This window comes from Halteromyces radiatus (assembly GCF_025201355.1).
Source record: "Halteromyces radiatus strain CBS 162.75 chromosome Unknown BX664scaffold_7, whole genome shotgun sequence".
Classification (NCBI taxonomy): domain Eukaryota; kingdom Fungi; phylum Mucoromycota; class Mucoromycetes; order Mucorales; family Cunninghamellaceae; genus Halteromyces; species Halteromyces radiatus.
Window position 1 is genome coordinate 502,728 of NW_026251693.1, and position 15,154 is coordinate 517,881.

Below are 15,154 nucleotides of genomic sequence, written 5' to 3' on the forward strand. Positions count from 1 at the left end.
ATTCGTGTGGATGTTTGTCCTCTTTGATTAGTGTGGGAAGTTGATGTAGTTAGCGATTAATGCGGAAGACTGACTTAAAGCAAGCATATGATGATGGCGATCTGGTGTGGTAATCCAAAATTTAATAAAAACCGGAGTAGGAAAACCAAATTATTCTTTCTTTTTCTTTTTCCTCCCTCCTCCATATCATGACTAAACTTACTGTTTATCATAACCCAAGCTGTTCAAAATCTCGTAGCGCTGTCAATACATTGGAACAAGAAAAACAGCAAGGCGATACTAAATTATATGAATTGGAAATATGCAAGTACAAAACGGATCCTCCAAGCAAAGAAGTGTTAAAGACTCTGGCAGAATATTTAGGCTTGATGAAGAAGGAGGCGGCAACACGACCATGGGATGTTTTATTACGACCTGAAGCAAAGAAGAAGGCATCATCGTGGGAAGAAACATGGGATATGTTAGAACAAGACCCTGCTTTGTTAGAACGACCTTTTGTGATTGATTGGGATTTGAAAAAAGCTGCTATTGGACGAACTGTTCCTGGTCATCCGGATTTACTTAGTGTGGATAGTCTTATCAATGAACATATTAATAATAAAATCTGATTTTTTTTTATTGTGATTGTGTTTTTTGTAATCTACATAAATCATATGTCTTATCTTTTTCAATGATACTCCAATAGATGGTAGGGACCTCCAATTTGCTCATCCCCACAAATGTTCATTCCGGCTGACTTTCCTTTTTCTGATGGGTGGCTTGAATATCCGTCACGCAAGTTTCTATTTTCTTAGGGACTTCAACCCTAACTTTTTCTTTTTTTTTTTTTTTTCCTTTTTATTTTTTTGTCTTTTGTATCACATATATAATATTCACTCGTCATGTTCTCTCAATGTATACGACAACACATCCGTGGTTATGCTACCAAAAGTAAAACCACCAATATGAAAATGACAGCACGAGTTCCCTTGGAACAAACCTCACTTCCTAGTGGTAATCTGTTCATCAGTAGGCAGTTACCTGTTCCTCTCCAGACACAAGCAAATGCTCCACCTATCCATCGACCTTACGAACGTAAACCTGAACTCGACCAAAAGACCATTGATGAAATTCGTCAACTTCGACAACAAGATCCCGAAACATGGACACGCAAGAAACTCGCCAACAAATACAATTGTTCTCCTTTGTTTATCAGTATGATTGCTCCTACCTCCGTCAAACAACCTACTCCTCCTGTTACCATGTCCTCCGAAAAGGGTTATCGACGCCGATTAATCACGAAGAATAGACAAAGAAGAAAGGAATTATGGTAGATAGAATTATACTTATTTGTTGACAAATCCTTTCTTATTAGTTTAGTTTGTATTCTCTTTTTTTTTTTTTGTATATTCATTATCTATCTTTATTCATCAATATAATCCAAAAAGAGTTAAACATTATAGGCATGTAGATAGATAGAAAAAGTTCTTTATTATACCGTTATTTCAAATAAACTATTTACTATTTTACACATTTTTGTTTGATGCTTATGAAAACTATAGAAAGGATCTACGTATTTTCGCCTGCCATTTCGTTGTTTGAAAAGAAGAAATGGAAAGTGATTAGTGTGATGATCAACTATATATTATTTGTATATGTTATCCGGGATGTACATGGCACAAAAGGATAAGTATCGTAGGGTAAAAAAAAAAAAAAAAAAAAAAAAAAGGATCCAAACGGCAAGAAGACAGACAGACGACGCAAATGAAAGACAACCATAGGCACAACGAGAACACGGAGAGCAAGGAAAACGGAGAAACAAGAATCGCCAGAAAAAGATAGTGTTCTGTCGCGTATGACCAGGCGAACGGAAAGAAGAAGACACCAACAGGGAAGCAGCTAAAAAAAAAAAAAGCAATTAATTTTGTGTTTTGTAGAAGAAAGAAAAACAGAAGACAGGAGAAAATAAAAAAAAGTCTCTTTTATATTGTCCAATCATCCAATCATTATATGTCATAAAATAGCATTCATACCTCATAAAATAGAATAAAAGGTTGTAAGAGATCATGCATAGTTTTTAGTACATAGAGGTCAAATTTAAAAAGGATGAAAGGATATCGGAATTTCAAATACTCGTATTCATCATTCTTTTTTTTTTTTATTTTCGTGTCATGCGTCTTTTTCTTTTTTCTTTTTCTTTTCATATTGATAAATCATGACTCAAAAAGCTACTTCGTTTGTTCTTAATTGTAATTCATCCATGGCCGTTGATTTACCGACCATTGGTAAAACAGCCTTTCAAGCAGGTATTGATGTTATCTTAGATGCTCTTGGTGAAAAGGTAAGTCCACAATAATGTGTCACTCTGACTTTATAGATACTTATTATTATTATTTGAATAGGTTTTATATGACAGAAAGATGGATAAAGCCAATGTTATTCTTTCGGGTACCACAGGTAGAAACGACACAATGAATACACCTATATATATATAGTATCATTCATGCCATCTTTCTTTTCAATACAGGAACTGAAAATGAACTAGCGGACGAAAACGCTGACCAATACCAGCACATTACAACTGTATGTCCTATTATGCAACCCAACGTAGCTACTTTACGGACACTAGTCAATTGTACGGTCTCGGAATCAAAAGATATGAAAGCAGATAGTAAGTGTGTGATGGTGAAAAGAAAAACCATGGTCATAAGAAAAAAAAAAGTGATTGACTTTATGATTAATTAGTTATGGATGCATTGATTTTGGCAATACACATGATTGTCAAGGGTTTTGGACGACTGAAGTATATCAAACAAGTTGTATTAATTACCGATGCGGTGGATCCTATTGATTGGAGGGACGTGGATGATGTCAAAGGAATGCTTGAAACTGAAAATATTAAACTGGTGATTATGTAAGTTTCTTTTTCTTTTCTTTTTCTTTTTCTTTTTTTTTTTTTAAAAAAAAGACATACATCTCCTCATTATATACATTTTTTTTTATTATTGTTATTATTCTGGACAAAATAGTGGTGTGAACTTTGATGCAAATGGAGTCATCAAGGATGAAAATGAAGACTCAAAATCACAACAAATCAAGGTAAATTAAAATAAAACAAAATGTAATGTGAGTATCAAACTGATTTTTTCTTTCTTTCTATAGGTTTGGAATCAACAAAATTGGAAGAAATTAAGTCAAACTGTCCCTGGTGCTACTATTCACAGTATACACGAAGCTTATGAAAATGCTAAAGGAATGAAAACTAAAGAAATCAAGCCCATGCCATCGTATCGAGGATTTCTATATCTAGGAGATCCAAGAATGTATGATCAACGTGCATTGTCTATCAATATCAATATGTTTCCTCTTACATCTGTTGCGCATCCACCTGCAGCAAAGAAATGGTCGACCTTATCAGATCTTGTACAGAATAAGAACAACGATGCATCGTCATCACCGAGACATCTTACACACGCAGTTAACATGATAAGGAAATATCGACTTAAGGATACAGGCAACAATACCGATACACAACAACCAGCTCATGATGATTCCTTTCTTGATGTGGATCCCAACACTTTGGAGAAAGTATACCCATTTGGCAAAACCTTGGTCAAGATCACTGCAGAAGAAGAAGAATATCTCCGGATACAAACAACACCTGGGATGTGGATCATTGGTTTTTTAGGAAAAGATGCCGTGAGTTAAATTTATTAATAATGAATGATATGATTATTAACGTCAAGGAAATTCTTTATTTTATTTTGATATTCATAGGTTCGTCGGGATTATATCTTATCAAAGGCATATCTCATTGTAGCTGGTGCAAACAATACAGAGCCATCGGGTGTGGCCATAGCTGCTTTGGCAAGAGGTCTATATGAAAAGGAAGCTTTGGCTTTGGTGCGATATGTGCAAAAGGCAAATTCGGAACCAGTATTGGGCATTATTTCACCTTATATTGATGTAGATATCAATGCATTAGAATTCTGTCAGGTAATAAATATAACTAGTGGAAAGAAGAAAAATAAAACATATATATATATTTTGTTATTAGATTGCTTTCGCAGAAGATATTCGACAATATACTTTCAATAGTTTGGACAAGGTAGTTTTGAAGTCAGGAAAAATCATCACGGAAGATCATCCATTGTTACCTACACAAGAAATGAAAGAATCTATGACCGATTTTGTCAAGCATATGAGCATAAAAACAGAGTAATAAAAAAAAACATCGCTAAAAAAAATAATATATAATGACATCTCTCTCTCGTTTTTTGTTTATATATATATATATAGAGACCAAGAAGAAGATTATCAAGATGCATTCAATCCATTGATTTGGCGATTCCATACTGCTATCAAGGCACGTGCTATGAATGAAGCGGCTCCTATTCCCGAACTACATCCAAAACTGAAACAAGAGATGACAAGAAATCCTATTCTGGAAGAAGAGAATAGTGATCGTATGAAACAAATGGCATCTTTATTCCAAGTCAAAAAAGGTAATATTAACTAAAAGAAGAAGAAAAAGAGCCCACATAGATGAAAATTTTTTTTTGATTATAGTGGACCTTACCAAAAAGCGAAAAGGGAAATATGGAAGAAATAAACAAACAACTGATTCTGTGGTGACGGATAGTAGTCAATTGACACCGATTGAACAAGTGATGAGTGGAGCAAAACAAGGAGAAGAACCAGATATGAAACGCAGCAAGATGGATAACAATAATGGAGCTCTCCGTATAGGTGTCAATCATCCAGTGCAAGATTTTTATGCAATGCTGAACAACGAACAAGATTTAGTGACAGCGGCTGTAACACAAATGTCTGAATTGATTCAACATCTGGTGACCACTTCGTTTGGAGATCAACATTACGACAGAATCATGGATTGTTTGAAAGTCTTTCGAGAAGCTGCTGCCAAAGAAAATGAAGCTGGCGTCTTTAATCAGTGTCTTTATCAACTCAAACGTATTATTGATCCTGCTAGCAAAACGTCTCGATATGATCTTTGGCAACGACTACAAAAGGAAAATATGACTTTGATTACTAAAGATGAAGCTATGGATGATGAAGTAGCCAATGTGACAAAGGATGATGCTGAAAAGGTAAAAAAAAAAAAAAGTTTATTTTTTTTTTTGTACCATGATATATTAACTATTTCCCCTTTTTATCAATTTAGTTTTTAACTGATACAGAAAAAGAATCCACCTTATCTTCTGCTCCATCGAGTAAACCTGAAGAAAATAATGATATGTCTACAGAAGATTTGGTAATAATAATAATAATGAAAAAAAAACATATATTTACAACAACAATGGAATGACTTTTTATTTATTTATTTAATATAGCTTGCTATGATGGATTGATGACAGCCATTAGGTTAGGTTAGTTTATATATATTCAAATAAAAATAGATCCAAAAACAGAATTGGCTGGAAATGGGACACGTTTGTGTCACGGACTGTGTTTGATTCTTTGTTCTTTATTATCCTTTTTCTGCATGTCAATGGAACACAAATAAACCCAACAAAAAAAAAAGTTAAAAGAGATGTTGATTCAGGGCACCATTCCTCCATAAATAAATAAATAAATAAAGACAACCAACAAAAAGTTTATGAAAACTTTTTATATGAATTTATGTAGAGATAGATAGAGAGAATAGATTATGACAAACCACAACTCCGCAGACTGACTCACGTTTTACAGAAAAATAAAAAAAAAAAAACAAGGTTATATTTTGATCATATATGTGCAGGGGTGGTAAAAGAACAAAATAAGTGAATTTTTTTTTTATTCATCATTTAAGGAATATGAACACAATAAGAAATATCTAACAATCAGGTCACCAAGAAACAATCCAGGGTGTACAATGAATACAATAGGCCTCTTTACAAAAAAGAACTGGTCAACTGATGTTATCATCCCATCAGATAAGTGTTTATTATATAAAATAACTTTTTCTTTATTTTTCAGGAATCATCCCTAAATCATCCATCATAGATAAACTAAACTAAAAATGAAGATATACTAAAACAAAATCATAAAAAAAAACACGCATAAACACATGGGAATATATAAAACAACATTGGAGGAGGATGAATATACAAAAAAAAAAAAAAAGAAGGTGAATTTTCATTGTCAAAGTTGGCAAGAAATCAAGTACTATATATATATATATATATATAATAATAATAATAAAAGAGGGGTATGATGCGTGTGTGTATGAGAGTGATTGTATGTGTGTGTATGTGTGTGTGTGTGGGTGTAAAAGAAAAAAAAATGCAAATAAACATGATCAAAAAAAAAAAAAGTGTCACATCATCTTTTTCGATTTTTTATGAGTCCTAACAGAATCCAAATCAGTTGCCAATCGAGATAAACGGTATAAACCTTGTTGAGGAAGAGGAAGACCAGATGATGCCATAGAAGGAGGATGTAATTGATTGATGGAAGTATTGTTGTTATTGTTGTTGTTGTTGTTGATGATGGAAGATAAAGGAGAATTTCTATTAGTAGAGGAAGATGATGCACGTTTTGGACAATAACGATATTCTGGAAAGGCTTCCTTGTGAGCTTGTTTTTCTTGTTCTGCCAATTGATGCCATGGTCGCTTTTCATTTTCAGATAACAATGACCAACGACGGGAGGCTCGCCTATGAAGCATAATAAATAATCAGAATAAGAAATCACATGTCAAAAACGCCAATGAGAAATTTAAATAAATCTTACTTTGAGATTTCTTCGGCACGTAAGGTTGGATCTTGTGTCTTCAAAGCTTGACCATAATGACATCGGAACTAATTAAATAATTATAATTAGAATAATAATAATAATAATAATTGATGGTTTTTTTTTTTTTTTTGTAACTTACATGGATCCAGGCATTGCGAGGTCGTTTGATATGAGCATTTTTGGTCAAAAACATACTTTGATCAGCCAATTTTTTATCATCATCTGATTTGACTCTAGATAAATCAACATATTGAGAAATAGATGGTGATGAAGGTGTAGAGGTAGGTGATGAAGTTGTTGATGTATGCAAGTTGGCGGCAGAAGCACAAGCAGCAGCTAAAGTAGGTGACGTACATGAATCTTGACCCTGAAATGGAGATGTATGATGAATTTTTCTTTTCTTTGTTGAATTTCTATGATGATTGTTTTCTTGTTGATGTACAGAGATAGGAGAAGATGAAATTGATGAAGGTGTATATGGATCCATTGAAATATTTTCTGAAGTATGAATAGAATCCATTGATTGAGATTGAGAACGTCTTGGTAAAGGAGTATATATACTTGGATGATTTGTCAAAGCAGGAGCAGTAGCACGTCTTGTAGGGAAAATGACCAGAGGAGGAGCCAAAAGATGAAACAATTGAGGTCGAATATTCAAAGTAGCATTTACTTCACAAGCTTGAGGAGTTGGTTCCAAATATGCTGGTAATGCATCCTTTTGTTTCTTGGGTGAAGCTGGTGAAGGCGGACCGTCATCTAAAATAAGAAATAACAACAACAAAAAAAAAAAAGTGATTAATAAATAAGCCCCCCCTCTTTCCTTATTCATTAGCATATATCAAACACGAATATTTTTTTTTTTTATACATAAATACAAACAAATACTTTACCCAAAGTAAGATGACGTCCATAACTTGACAATTCTGGAATAGGTGGCAAATCAACAGGTGATGCTGATGGAGGTGGTGTTGGTACTGTCAATGGATAATTAGGAGAATCTGTCATCAAAGGAACTGCAATAGGACTCATCATAGTAGTAGTAGTAGTAGTAGTAGACGTCATAAGACCGGAAGTACGATGCATTGAGAAGAGTGACAATTTTTCTTTTTTTTTTGATTTGGTATAAAATATAATAAAATAATAAGACGTGATATATATATATAGATATTTATATATATACAAAATAAAAAATCAACAACGAAACAATATTTAGTAACGATGAAGAATATATATATATATATAAAAAAAAGGGGAATGAGGGTGAAATAAAAAAAAGAATGAAAGAGAGGGGAAAAGGAAGAAAAAGGGAAAAAAAAAGAAGAAGAAAAAAAAAAACAACTTGTTCTTCTTTTTTTAGTTGGTTGGTTTACGTTTTATTTTATTTTTTTTTTTAAAAAAAAAAAAAAAAAGGGAAAGAAGAAAGAAAAAGAAAAAGAAAAAAAAAAAAGGTGAAGATACACTAAAAAGTTTACAATGGGTGATAATAGTTGGACTGGGCCTTTCATCATTTATCGGATAGTGAAATCCCAAAGACGCACTTATTTTTAATATGTAGTAAAACTACATAGTGGAACATACGCGGAGAGTCAATTCATGTCAACCAGGAACGTTAATAAACAAAAAGTAATCATTTTAAAAGAGAATTACACAACATGATTTTTATATATATAATAGAAAATGTGATGTTAGTAAAAAAAAAAAAAAAAAAAAAAAAAAGAATTGATCAATTGTTTTAATTCGGTAGGTCCCGTTAAAACCAAATGTCTGTGCGACTTTTTTTATTATTATTATTATTATTCAATGACTGATGATGATTTTTTTTTTTTTGAAAACAATGAAAAATCCTACATCTCATTATAATAAAACTATCTTCCGAATGTAACCCTAAAAAGAATAAGAGCCCACGAAATAAAATATCTTTTGAGCCTCCGAATGAATAAACATTGTCTGACAAAAAAAAAAAAAAGAATTTCGCTCTCTCTCTCACTCTCTCTCTCACTCTCTCTCACTCACTTTTTTTCACTTTGTAAATATAGATACATTTTGACTCCTGAACAAAAAAAAAAAAAAAAAAAAATTCTCCCCTTGAAAAACTATCAAAAATCTTTTTTTTTTTTTTTAGTCTTTTTTTAATCCTTTTTAAAAAAAATTCACTTTTGAATAATAATAATAATAATAAACTTTTTTTTTTTTAAAATCTCAAAATAGTTATCATCATCATCTTCTTCTTCCTCTTTCATACTTTGTAAAGTAATTTCTAGGGAAATCTTATTCATTGTCAAATTGACCAATGGGAACTCTTCCTTAATTTTGGTGTTACACATCAAGCCAACCAAAAAAAAAAAAAAAAAAACTTCTCTATTCCATCAATTTCACATACCGATATTTCTTTTTCCTTTCCTTTTTTTTTTTTTTTTTTCTTCTCTCGTCCCCCCTTTTTTTTTTTTTTTTTTATTGCAGACAATGCGATTATTTTTTTTTAAAGCTCATACGGAAGAATATCAAAAACAAACGGAACTTTATGGTTATGAACCACACTTTATTCCTGTTTTAGATCAAATATATACAACTGATGAATTAATTTCTGTATTGAAACAAACTCCTTCTTCTTTGGGTATTCATGGTATTATTATTACTTCACAACGATCCATTCAAACTTTGAAACAAGTCAATCTGACTCTTGATCAACAACAACGACAAGCATGGCAAGGTATACCTTTATATATTGTAGGTGATAACACAGCAAAAAAACTAGAACAAACTTTGGATCAACAATTATTCTTTTTACCTGATCAACCACGTCCTCTCATTCTTACTGCAGATAATGCTTCTTGTTTAGCTGATCAACTCATTCAACAACAACAACAACAACAAAAAGGACTTTTATTTTTGGCTGGGGATAAACGACGTGATGAATTACCAAACAGATTAACACAAGCAGGATACCATTTACATTATATTCAAACTTATCGAACTTGTCGTCATGCTGATTTAGCTACTCATTTAATCAACTATCAACAACACAAGATAGATATGGATAAACAAAGCAAGAATATTATCAAGGAAGACGATTGGTCTATTTACTTTAGTCCTTCTGGTGCAGATTATATCCTATCTCTTCAATCTTCTCTTTGGCATACGAAAATCGCCGCCATTGGTCACACCACTGCAAATCATTTAAAACATTTAGGTTATACCGTCCATGCCATTGCTACCAAACCTGATATCTCTCATTTGTTAGAAGCTATTACCCTTTATGATAGAAATATCTCACATCATTAATCACTAGATTATACTCTTTTTTTTTTTTTTTTTATGCGATGATATCCATTTTGTTTTTAATTCACGTGTATTATAATAAAGATCTAAATAAATAATATGTATATACAAAAAAAAAAAAAAATAACGCTCCTTTTTTTTAATTTCCATTATCTCTCTTTTTTCTATATATATATGTGTGTGTGTGCGCGTGCTTGTGCATGTACCAGCGTGGTTTCTAGACAGATGAAGGATCGTCCATTCACCTGTGATGATCGCATCTGCAAAGTTATCATATACATCCTTTTTTTCGTTAGTTACAAAACCCAGTTAAGAAGATCCCAACCTTATTTAACATCATTGACTAAACCATTCAGTCTTGATGATTGGTACAAACATTCATTCTCCACATATCATCCCATCATCCAATCATATATCATCCCACATCATTCAACATCAAAATACATTTTATTACTAATGGGTTCATATAATTACATCAACATGATCAGCAAATAAAATAATAAAAAAAAATAATCTAAGCAGACGAGTTGGAAGTTTGATTGACGATCAATTTGAAGACATCAGGACGAGTGTAATGACCAGCAGGATCCAGATCCAATTTACTTTGAATGATTTCTTCCATATCAAGATCAGCAGTGAGCAAACCTTCGTCACCACGGAGAGGACCGGCCAAGATGGTACCAAGAGGGGAGATGATCACACTACCACCAAGTGAGCGAGGAGCTTCAGGATCACCACCATCCAAATCGTTTCCAGCATGACCTTCGGGATAATCCTTTTGACGTGTGAATTGACAGGCACTAAGAACAAAGCATCGACCTTCCAAAGCAACATGTTGCATAGTTGATTGCCAAACATCACGATGATCCACCGTAGGTGCACAATACAACTGTACTCCTTGACTATACATAAAACTACGCAATAATGGCATGTAGTTTTCCCAACAGATCACAGCAGAGATACGATGTCCATCTCGATTTGCCACCACTGGTAAAGTTGAACCATCAGCAATTCCACTCCAGATCGTTCGTTCCGTACTTGTGGGCATCACTACCAAAAAAAGTAATCATCATCATCATAAAAAAAAAAAAAAAAAAAAATTGGTGATGATTAATAAATGAGTCATCCATTTTTTTTTTTTTTTTTTTTTTTTGGAGTTACATACATTTTCTATGTTTGCCAACATATCCTTGATCAGGATCAATATACACAACAGTACAATACAAAGAGCCTATACATAAAAAAAAAAAAAGAAGATGAATGAATAGTCCAAATCATTTTATTATTTTTTTTACCTGTCAATTCTTCACGTTCAATGACACCCACCACAAGAAAGATATCATTTTCTTTGGATAAAGTCACCAGTCGATCAGTAACAGGACCAGGAACAACAATAGCACCTTTGTGATACCTAGCATACTCTTGCCGACCTTCCGGGGATCTTGCTCCAATCACCATACCAAAGGTACTATGCTTAGGGTATCCACCAATGAAGGCTTCACTAACATTTCAATAATAAATAATAAAGTGTTAGGTTCTAGAAGTAAGTGATTCATTTAAGACTTACGGAAAGACAACTAAGCGACTGTTTTGTTCACGAGCTTGTTTGACATAAGATTCCAGTTTCGCCATGGTAGGTTCCAATTCAAACTTGGGTGTACCCACTTGAGCAACAGACACACGAATAGTAGACATGATAGTTTAAAAGTTTTGATGAAGTGGAAAAAAAAAGGACAAAAAAGAAAAAAAAAAAAAAAAAAAGAAAAGGGAAAAAAAAACAGAAAAAAAAAGATCCCACGCTTTTATCATTTCAAATTGACAGCACAGCCCCACATAAAAAAAAAAAATATGATAAGATAAGATCAAGATGAATAACTGCGGTTTTCCTATATATATTTTCTTTTTATTTATTTTTTTTTTTCAAATAGGTATATACACTAAACAAAGGAAGAAGGAAGATATAAACTAGATAAAAGACCATAGAATCACCTTTTGCGACTATATCTTGTCATGGCAGCTGCTTTTTGACTTGTAAACAAAGTACGGATAGCTTGCATGAGATTGGGAGCAGTAATACTATGAGATTTGCAGAATTCGTGAGCCAGAGTATCAGGATCGTCAAATTTTCGAATATCAACGGGTATCTTGACGCCATTTTCCATATCTAAATGAATCGATACTACAATTGGATTCTGTGATGGTGGTGGATCGGCAGCCTTGCTAGGTCTTTCCATAAATGCGGGTCGACTGATACCATTCTGACGATAATAGTTTCTCGGTAACGGCCGGCTGGATGTTTGTTCTGCGCTTGAATACTTGTTCCTATAAGGATCCGAAAATCTACCAGTTGAGCTTGTCTGTTCATCCATGAAAGAAGGCGATGATCTCTGTTTGGTGAATGTCTCCTGTCCATCTGATACCCAATTTTCATTTTCTATATTCCATTGATCATCCTGTTGTTGTTGTTGAGTCTTTCCTGTTGAGCTTGATTTGCTAAATTTGGTACGATCAGATACATTGACAGATGATGCAAAAGATGTAGTAATATCATCCCATCCTGACACCCAATCGAGTTGATTATTGTCTTTTTTCTTTCCACCGTTGTCGCCTGATATAGTGTTCCATGATGTGCCATTATTGTTGTCAGTGGACCATGAATCTTGTTTTTGTTGTTGTGATGTTGATGATGGTAGAGCATAGTCGAATCCTGGAGGTGGTGGTAATTGCGGGTTTTCAGAAGCTACTGGATAACGTCGTTGAGGTATGGAGCCAAATCCAGGTGGTGTCGTCATTGTTTTTGTTGAAGTCGTAGATGACGGAGGAGTTCTCTTTGTTGTGCGACTACTATCAAATCCAACGCGTTTTGGTGGTGGTGGTGAAGGTGCTTCGAATGTATCTGTCATCCATGAAGAAGGTACGTTAAGAGTCTGTTTCCCTCGGCTTTGTGGTTGTGATAATGGTTGATCCTGTTGTTCCCAAAATGGTGTTTCAATCAATGGTTGAGTACCCCAACCAGAATTAGTAGAAGTTGGAGGAGGTCGACGTATAGTTGTTGGTATTGTAGTAGGAATTTTCTTATTGTTTTGACGTATCGATGAATTAGTAGAAGTTGAAGTAGATAAATGAGAAGGTTTGTTTTTGTCTTTGCTGTCATTCTTGTTGCCAACGGAAGTTTTGTTTTTTGGAGCGCGTTTTTTGTTTTCACCTTTGGGTAGAGCACCACCTTTGAGTCTTTGTTTGAGAATAGCTTCTTCATCCACAGGAATATAATTTTTGCCTTTCCGATGGAGTCCACCGCTTCCAAGAGCACCTGCTTTGATTTTGACAGAAGGATCAACTAGAGAATTCCAACTTTTCGGTCCTGTAAGTTCATTTGTTTCTGAAGTAGGTGTGTTTTGTTGATTTTGATCACCCCAGCTTGAAATAGTAAGAGGTTCATATTCATCTTCACTACTATCACTTTCCATGGACAAGTATCTTGGAATAATTGTTCAAAGTGATAAAACAAAAGCACTAAAACAAAGAGAACTGGAAAAAGGAGAAAAAAAAAAAAAAAAAAAACCTCGAACCAAAACATAAAAAATTATAAAGTCCGTCCAATCACTTTGGAAGCATATCTTTGTAAGAAAGATCATACATCTCTTCAATAGCAAATAAAGACTATCTTAATTTCAATTGAAATAATGTTTTGTATATGATGATGATTATTCTCTCTTCATTACTCACTTTAGTTTTAAGTTGAATTGACTGTTATCTCCCTTTTAATACTGAACGTATATTGCCTTTCTACTGATTTTTTTGTATTTAAAATTATCATCTATAATGATGATAACAATAATAATAATAATAATAACGATAATAATGATATAGAAATTAAATAAAATAGAAAGAAATTTGATGATTTCGTTTTAATACATACAGTAATGAAAATAATCATCATCTTGTCTCGTTGCCTTTTTTGGTACCGGACTTTCAAGTCTTTTGTGAGATGAAATGTAGAGAACAACTGGCATTCTCATTTGACCTTCCTTTTTTAACTTTTTCAAATTATAATATGGGTACGTTACAATTAGATATCATAAACACAACGACTATCTCTCTCTATTTCGAAAGGATATGGAATCGATATTAAATGGATGATTGGATGGATGGATGGATGGATGGATGAATGAAAAAATGGACTGTGTGGACAAAATGTTCTACATTAGAGAGAATCATTGTCTAAGCTGTTAATTACAATTCTTAACTAATGACCATTTTCTTACTCTCATTGATATAGGTCAACCTAGTGGTTTGAATGCTGCTCGTAAGCTTCGCAACCATCGTCGCGAACAACGATGGGCTGATAAGCAATACAAGAAGCGTGCTTTGGGTACTGCTTTCCGCTCCAACCCCTTCGGTGGTGCTTCTCACGCTAAGGGCATTGTCCTTGAAAAGATGTAAGATATGAAAATATATTTAATATATATATTAACTCTTTTTTTTTAAATAGTGGTGTTGAAGCTAAGCAACCTAACTCTGCCATTCGTAAGTGTGTTCGTGTCCAATTGATCAAGAACGGTAAGAAGGTTACTGCTTTCGTACCCAATGATGGTTGTTTGAACTACGTTGACGAAAACGATGAAGTCTTGATTGCTGGTTTCGGTCGTAAGGGTCGTGCTATTGGTGATATTCCTGGTGTCCGTTTCAAGGTTGTCAAGGTTGCTGGTGTCGCCCTTATTGCTTTGTACAAGGAAAAGAAGGAAAAGCCTAGATCTTAGATAGTATACTCCATTCTTCTCTTCTTTTGTTTAGTACATCTCTTTATTTTCTTTTATTATGATCTATATATATCAATAAAATATTGCTGATGCTCTTTTTTTTCCTCCTTCATTATCCCTATCTCTCGTCGTGATAATTTATCTCTTTTATCAAATACGTATGTGAACCAGGCATCTCTTATTATATAACTACCGATCTTTTTTTTTTTTTTAACTAATAATCATGAATATTAAAAAAAAAAAAGACAAATCCATTCTATTCACTTTCAAATCAAGCAAGAATAACAAGATGAAATCATCAATCATATATGGGAATTATCATCACCAATGGTAGCACATTCTCTTGCCATAAAAGATATTATAGTATCAACCACGCATTGTAAAGAAAAAAAAAAATA

General features: G+C 33.4%; 7 protein-coding genes across 7 annotated transcripts; 5 read left to right on the top strand and 2 right to left on the bottom strand.

Annotated features, from left to right (window-relative positions):
• Positions 1-174: 174 nt before the first annotated feature.
• Positions 175-624, top strand: BX664DRAFT_339323 (uncharacterized protein). The gene has a single exon (XM_051546606.1). It carries the CDS (start codon positions 189-191, stop codon positions 606-608), a length of 420 nt encoding a protein of 139 aa, XP_051397536.1. The 5' UTR covers positions 175-188; the 3' UTR covers positions 609-624.
• Positions 625-840: 216 nt separating this feature from the next.
• On the top strand, positions 841-1,512 carry BX664DRAFT_339325 (mitochondrial ribosomal protein subunit L20-domain-containing protein). The gene has a single exon (XM_051546607.1). The coding sequence runs from the start codon at positions 882-884 to the stop codon at positions 1,311-1,313; it is 432 nt and encodes a 143-aa protein (XP_051397537.1). The 5' UTR covers positions 841-881; the 3' UTR covers positions 1,314-1,512.
• Positions 1,513-2,130: 618 nt separating this feature from the next.
• On the top strand, positions 2,131-5,705 carry BX664DRAFT_339327 (SPOC like C-terminal domain-containing protein). Its single transcript, XM_051546608.1, has 12 exons — positions 2,131-2,320; positions 2,382-2,436; positions 2,507-2,650; positions 2,725-2,893; positions 3,009-3,078; positions 3,142-3,678; positions 3,757-3,975; positions 4,037-4,197; positions 4,279-4,484; positions 4,549-5,090; positions 5,165-5,254; positions 5,334-5,705. The coding sequence occupies exons 1-12, from the start codon at positions 2,195-2,197 to the stop codon at positions 5,349-5,351; spliced, it is 2,337 nt and encodes a 778-aa protein (XP_051397538.1). The 5' UTR covers positions 2,131-2,194; the 3' UTR covers positions 5,352-5,705.
• A 175-nt stretch (positions 5,706-5,880) lies between these two features.
• BX664DRAFT_388014 (uncharacterized protein) lies at positions 5,881-8,109 on the bottom strand. The gene is made up of 4 exons (XM_051549430.1): positions 7,608-8,109; positions 6,857-7,473; positions 6,715-6,782; positions 5,881-6,638 (listed from the first exon to the last, which is right to left on the bottom strand). Exons 1-4 carry the CDS (start codon positions 7,798-7,800, stop codon positions 6,299-6,301), a joined length of 1,218 nt encoding a protein of 405 aa, XP_051397539.1. The 5' UTR covers positions 7,801-8,109; the 3' UTR covers positions 5,881-6,298.
• Positions 8,110-9,159: 1,050 nt separating this feature from the next.
• On the top strand, positions 9,160-10,112 carry BX664DRAFT_339336 (tetrapyrrole biosynthesis, uroporphyrinogen III synthase). Its single transcript, XM_051546609.1, has one exon. The coding sequence runs from the start codon at positions 9,181-9,183 to the stop codon at positions 9,997-9,999; it is 819 nt and encodes a 272-aa protein (XP_051397540.1). The 5' UTR covers positions 9,160-9,180; the 3' UTR covers positions 10,000-10,112.
• Positions 10,113-10,424: 312 nt separating this feature from the next.
• BX664DRAFT_284652 (carbon-nitrogen hydrolase) lies at positions 10,425-11,715 on the bottom strand. Its single transcript, XM_051541643.1, has 4 exons — positions 11,564-11,715; positions 11,292-11,497; positions 11,162-11,227; positions 10,425-11,046 (listed from the first exon to the last, which is right to left on the bottom strand). Exons 1-4 carry the CDS (start codon positions 11,689-11,691, stop codon positions 10,511-10,513), a joined length of 936 nt encoding a protein of 311 aa, XP_051397541.1. The 5' UTR covers positions 11,692-11,715; the 3' UTR covers positions 10,425-10,510.
• Positions 11,716-13,461: 1,746 nt separating this feature from the next.
• On the top strand, positions 13,462-14,756 carry BX664DRAFT_366607 (40S ribosomal protein S23; the record flags this gene model as incomplete). The annotated part of the gene is made up of 3 exons (XM_051548529.1): positions 13,462-13,469; positions 14,286-14,435; positions 14,489-14,756. 3 exons carry the CDS (start codon positions 13,462-13,464, stop codon positions 14,754-14,756), a joined length of 426 nt encoding a protein of 141 aa, XP_051397542.1.
• Positions 14,757-15,154: the final 398 nt, after the last annotated feature.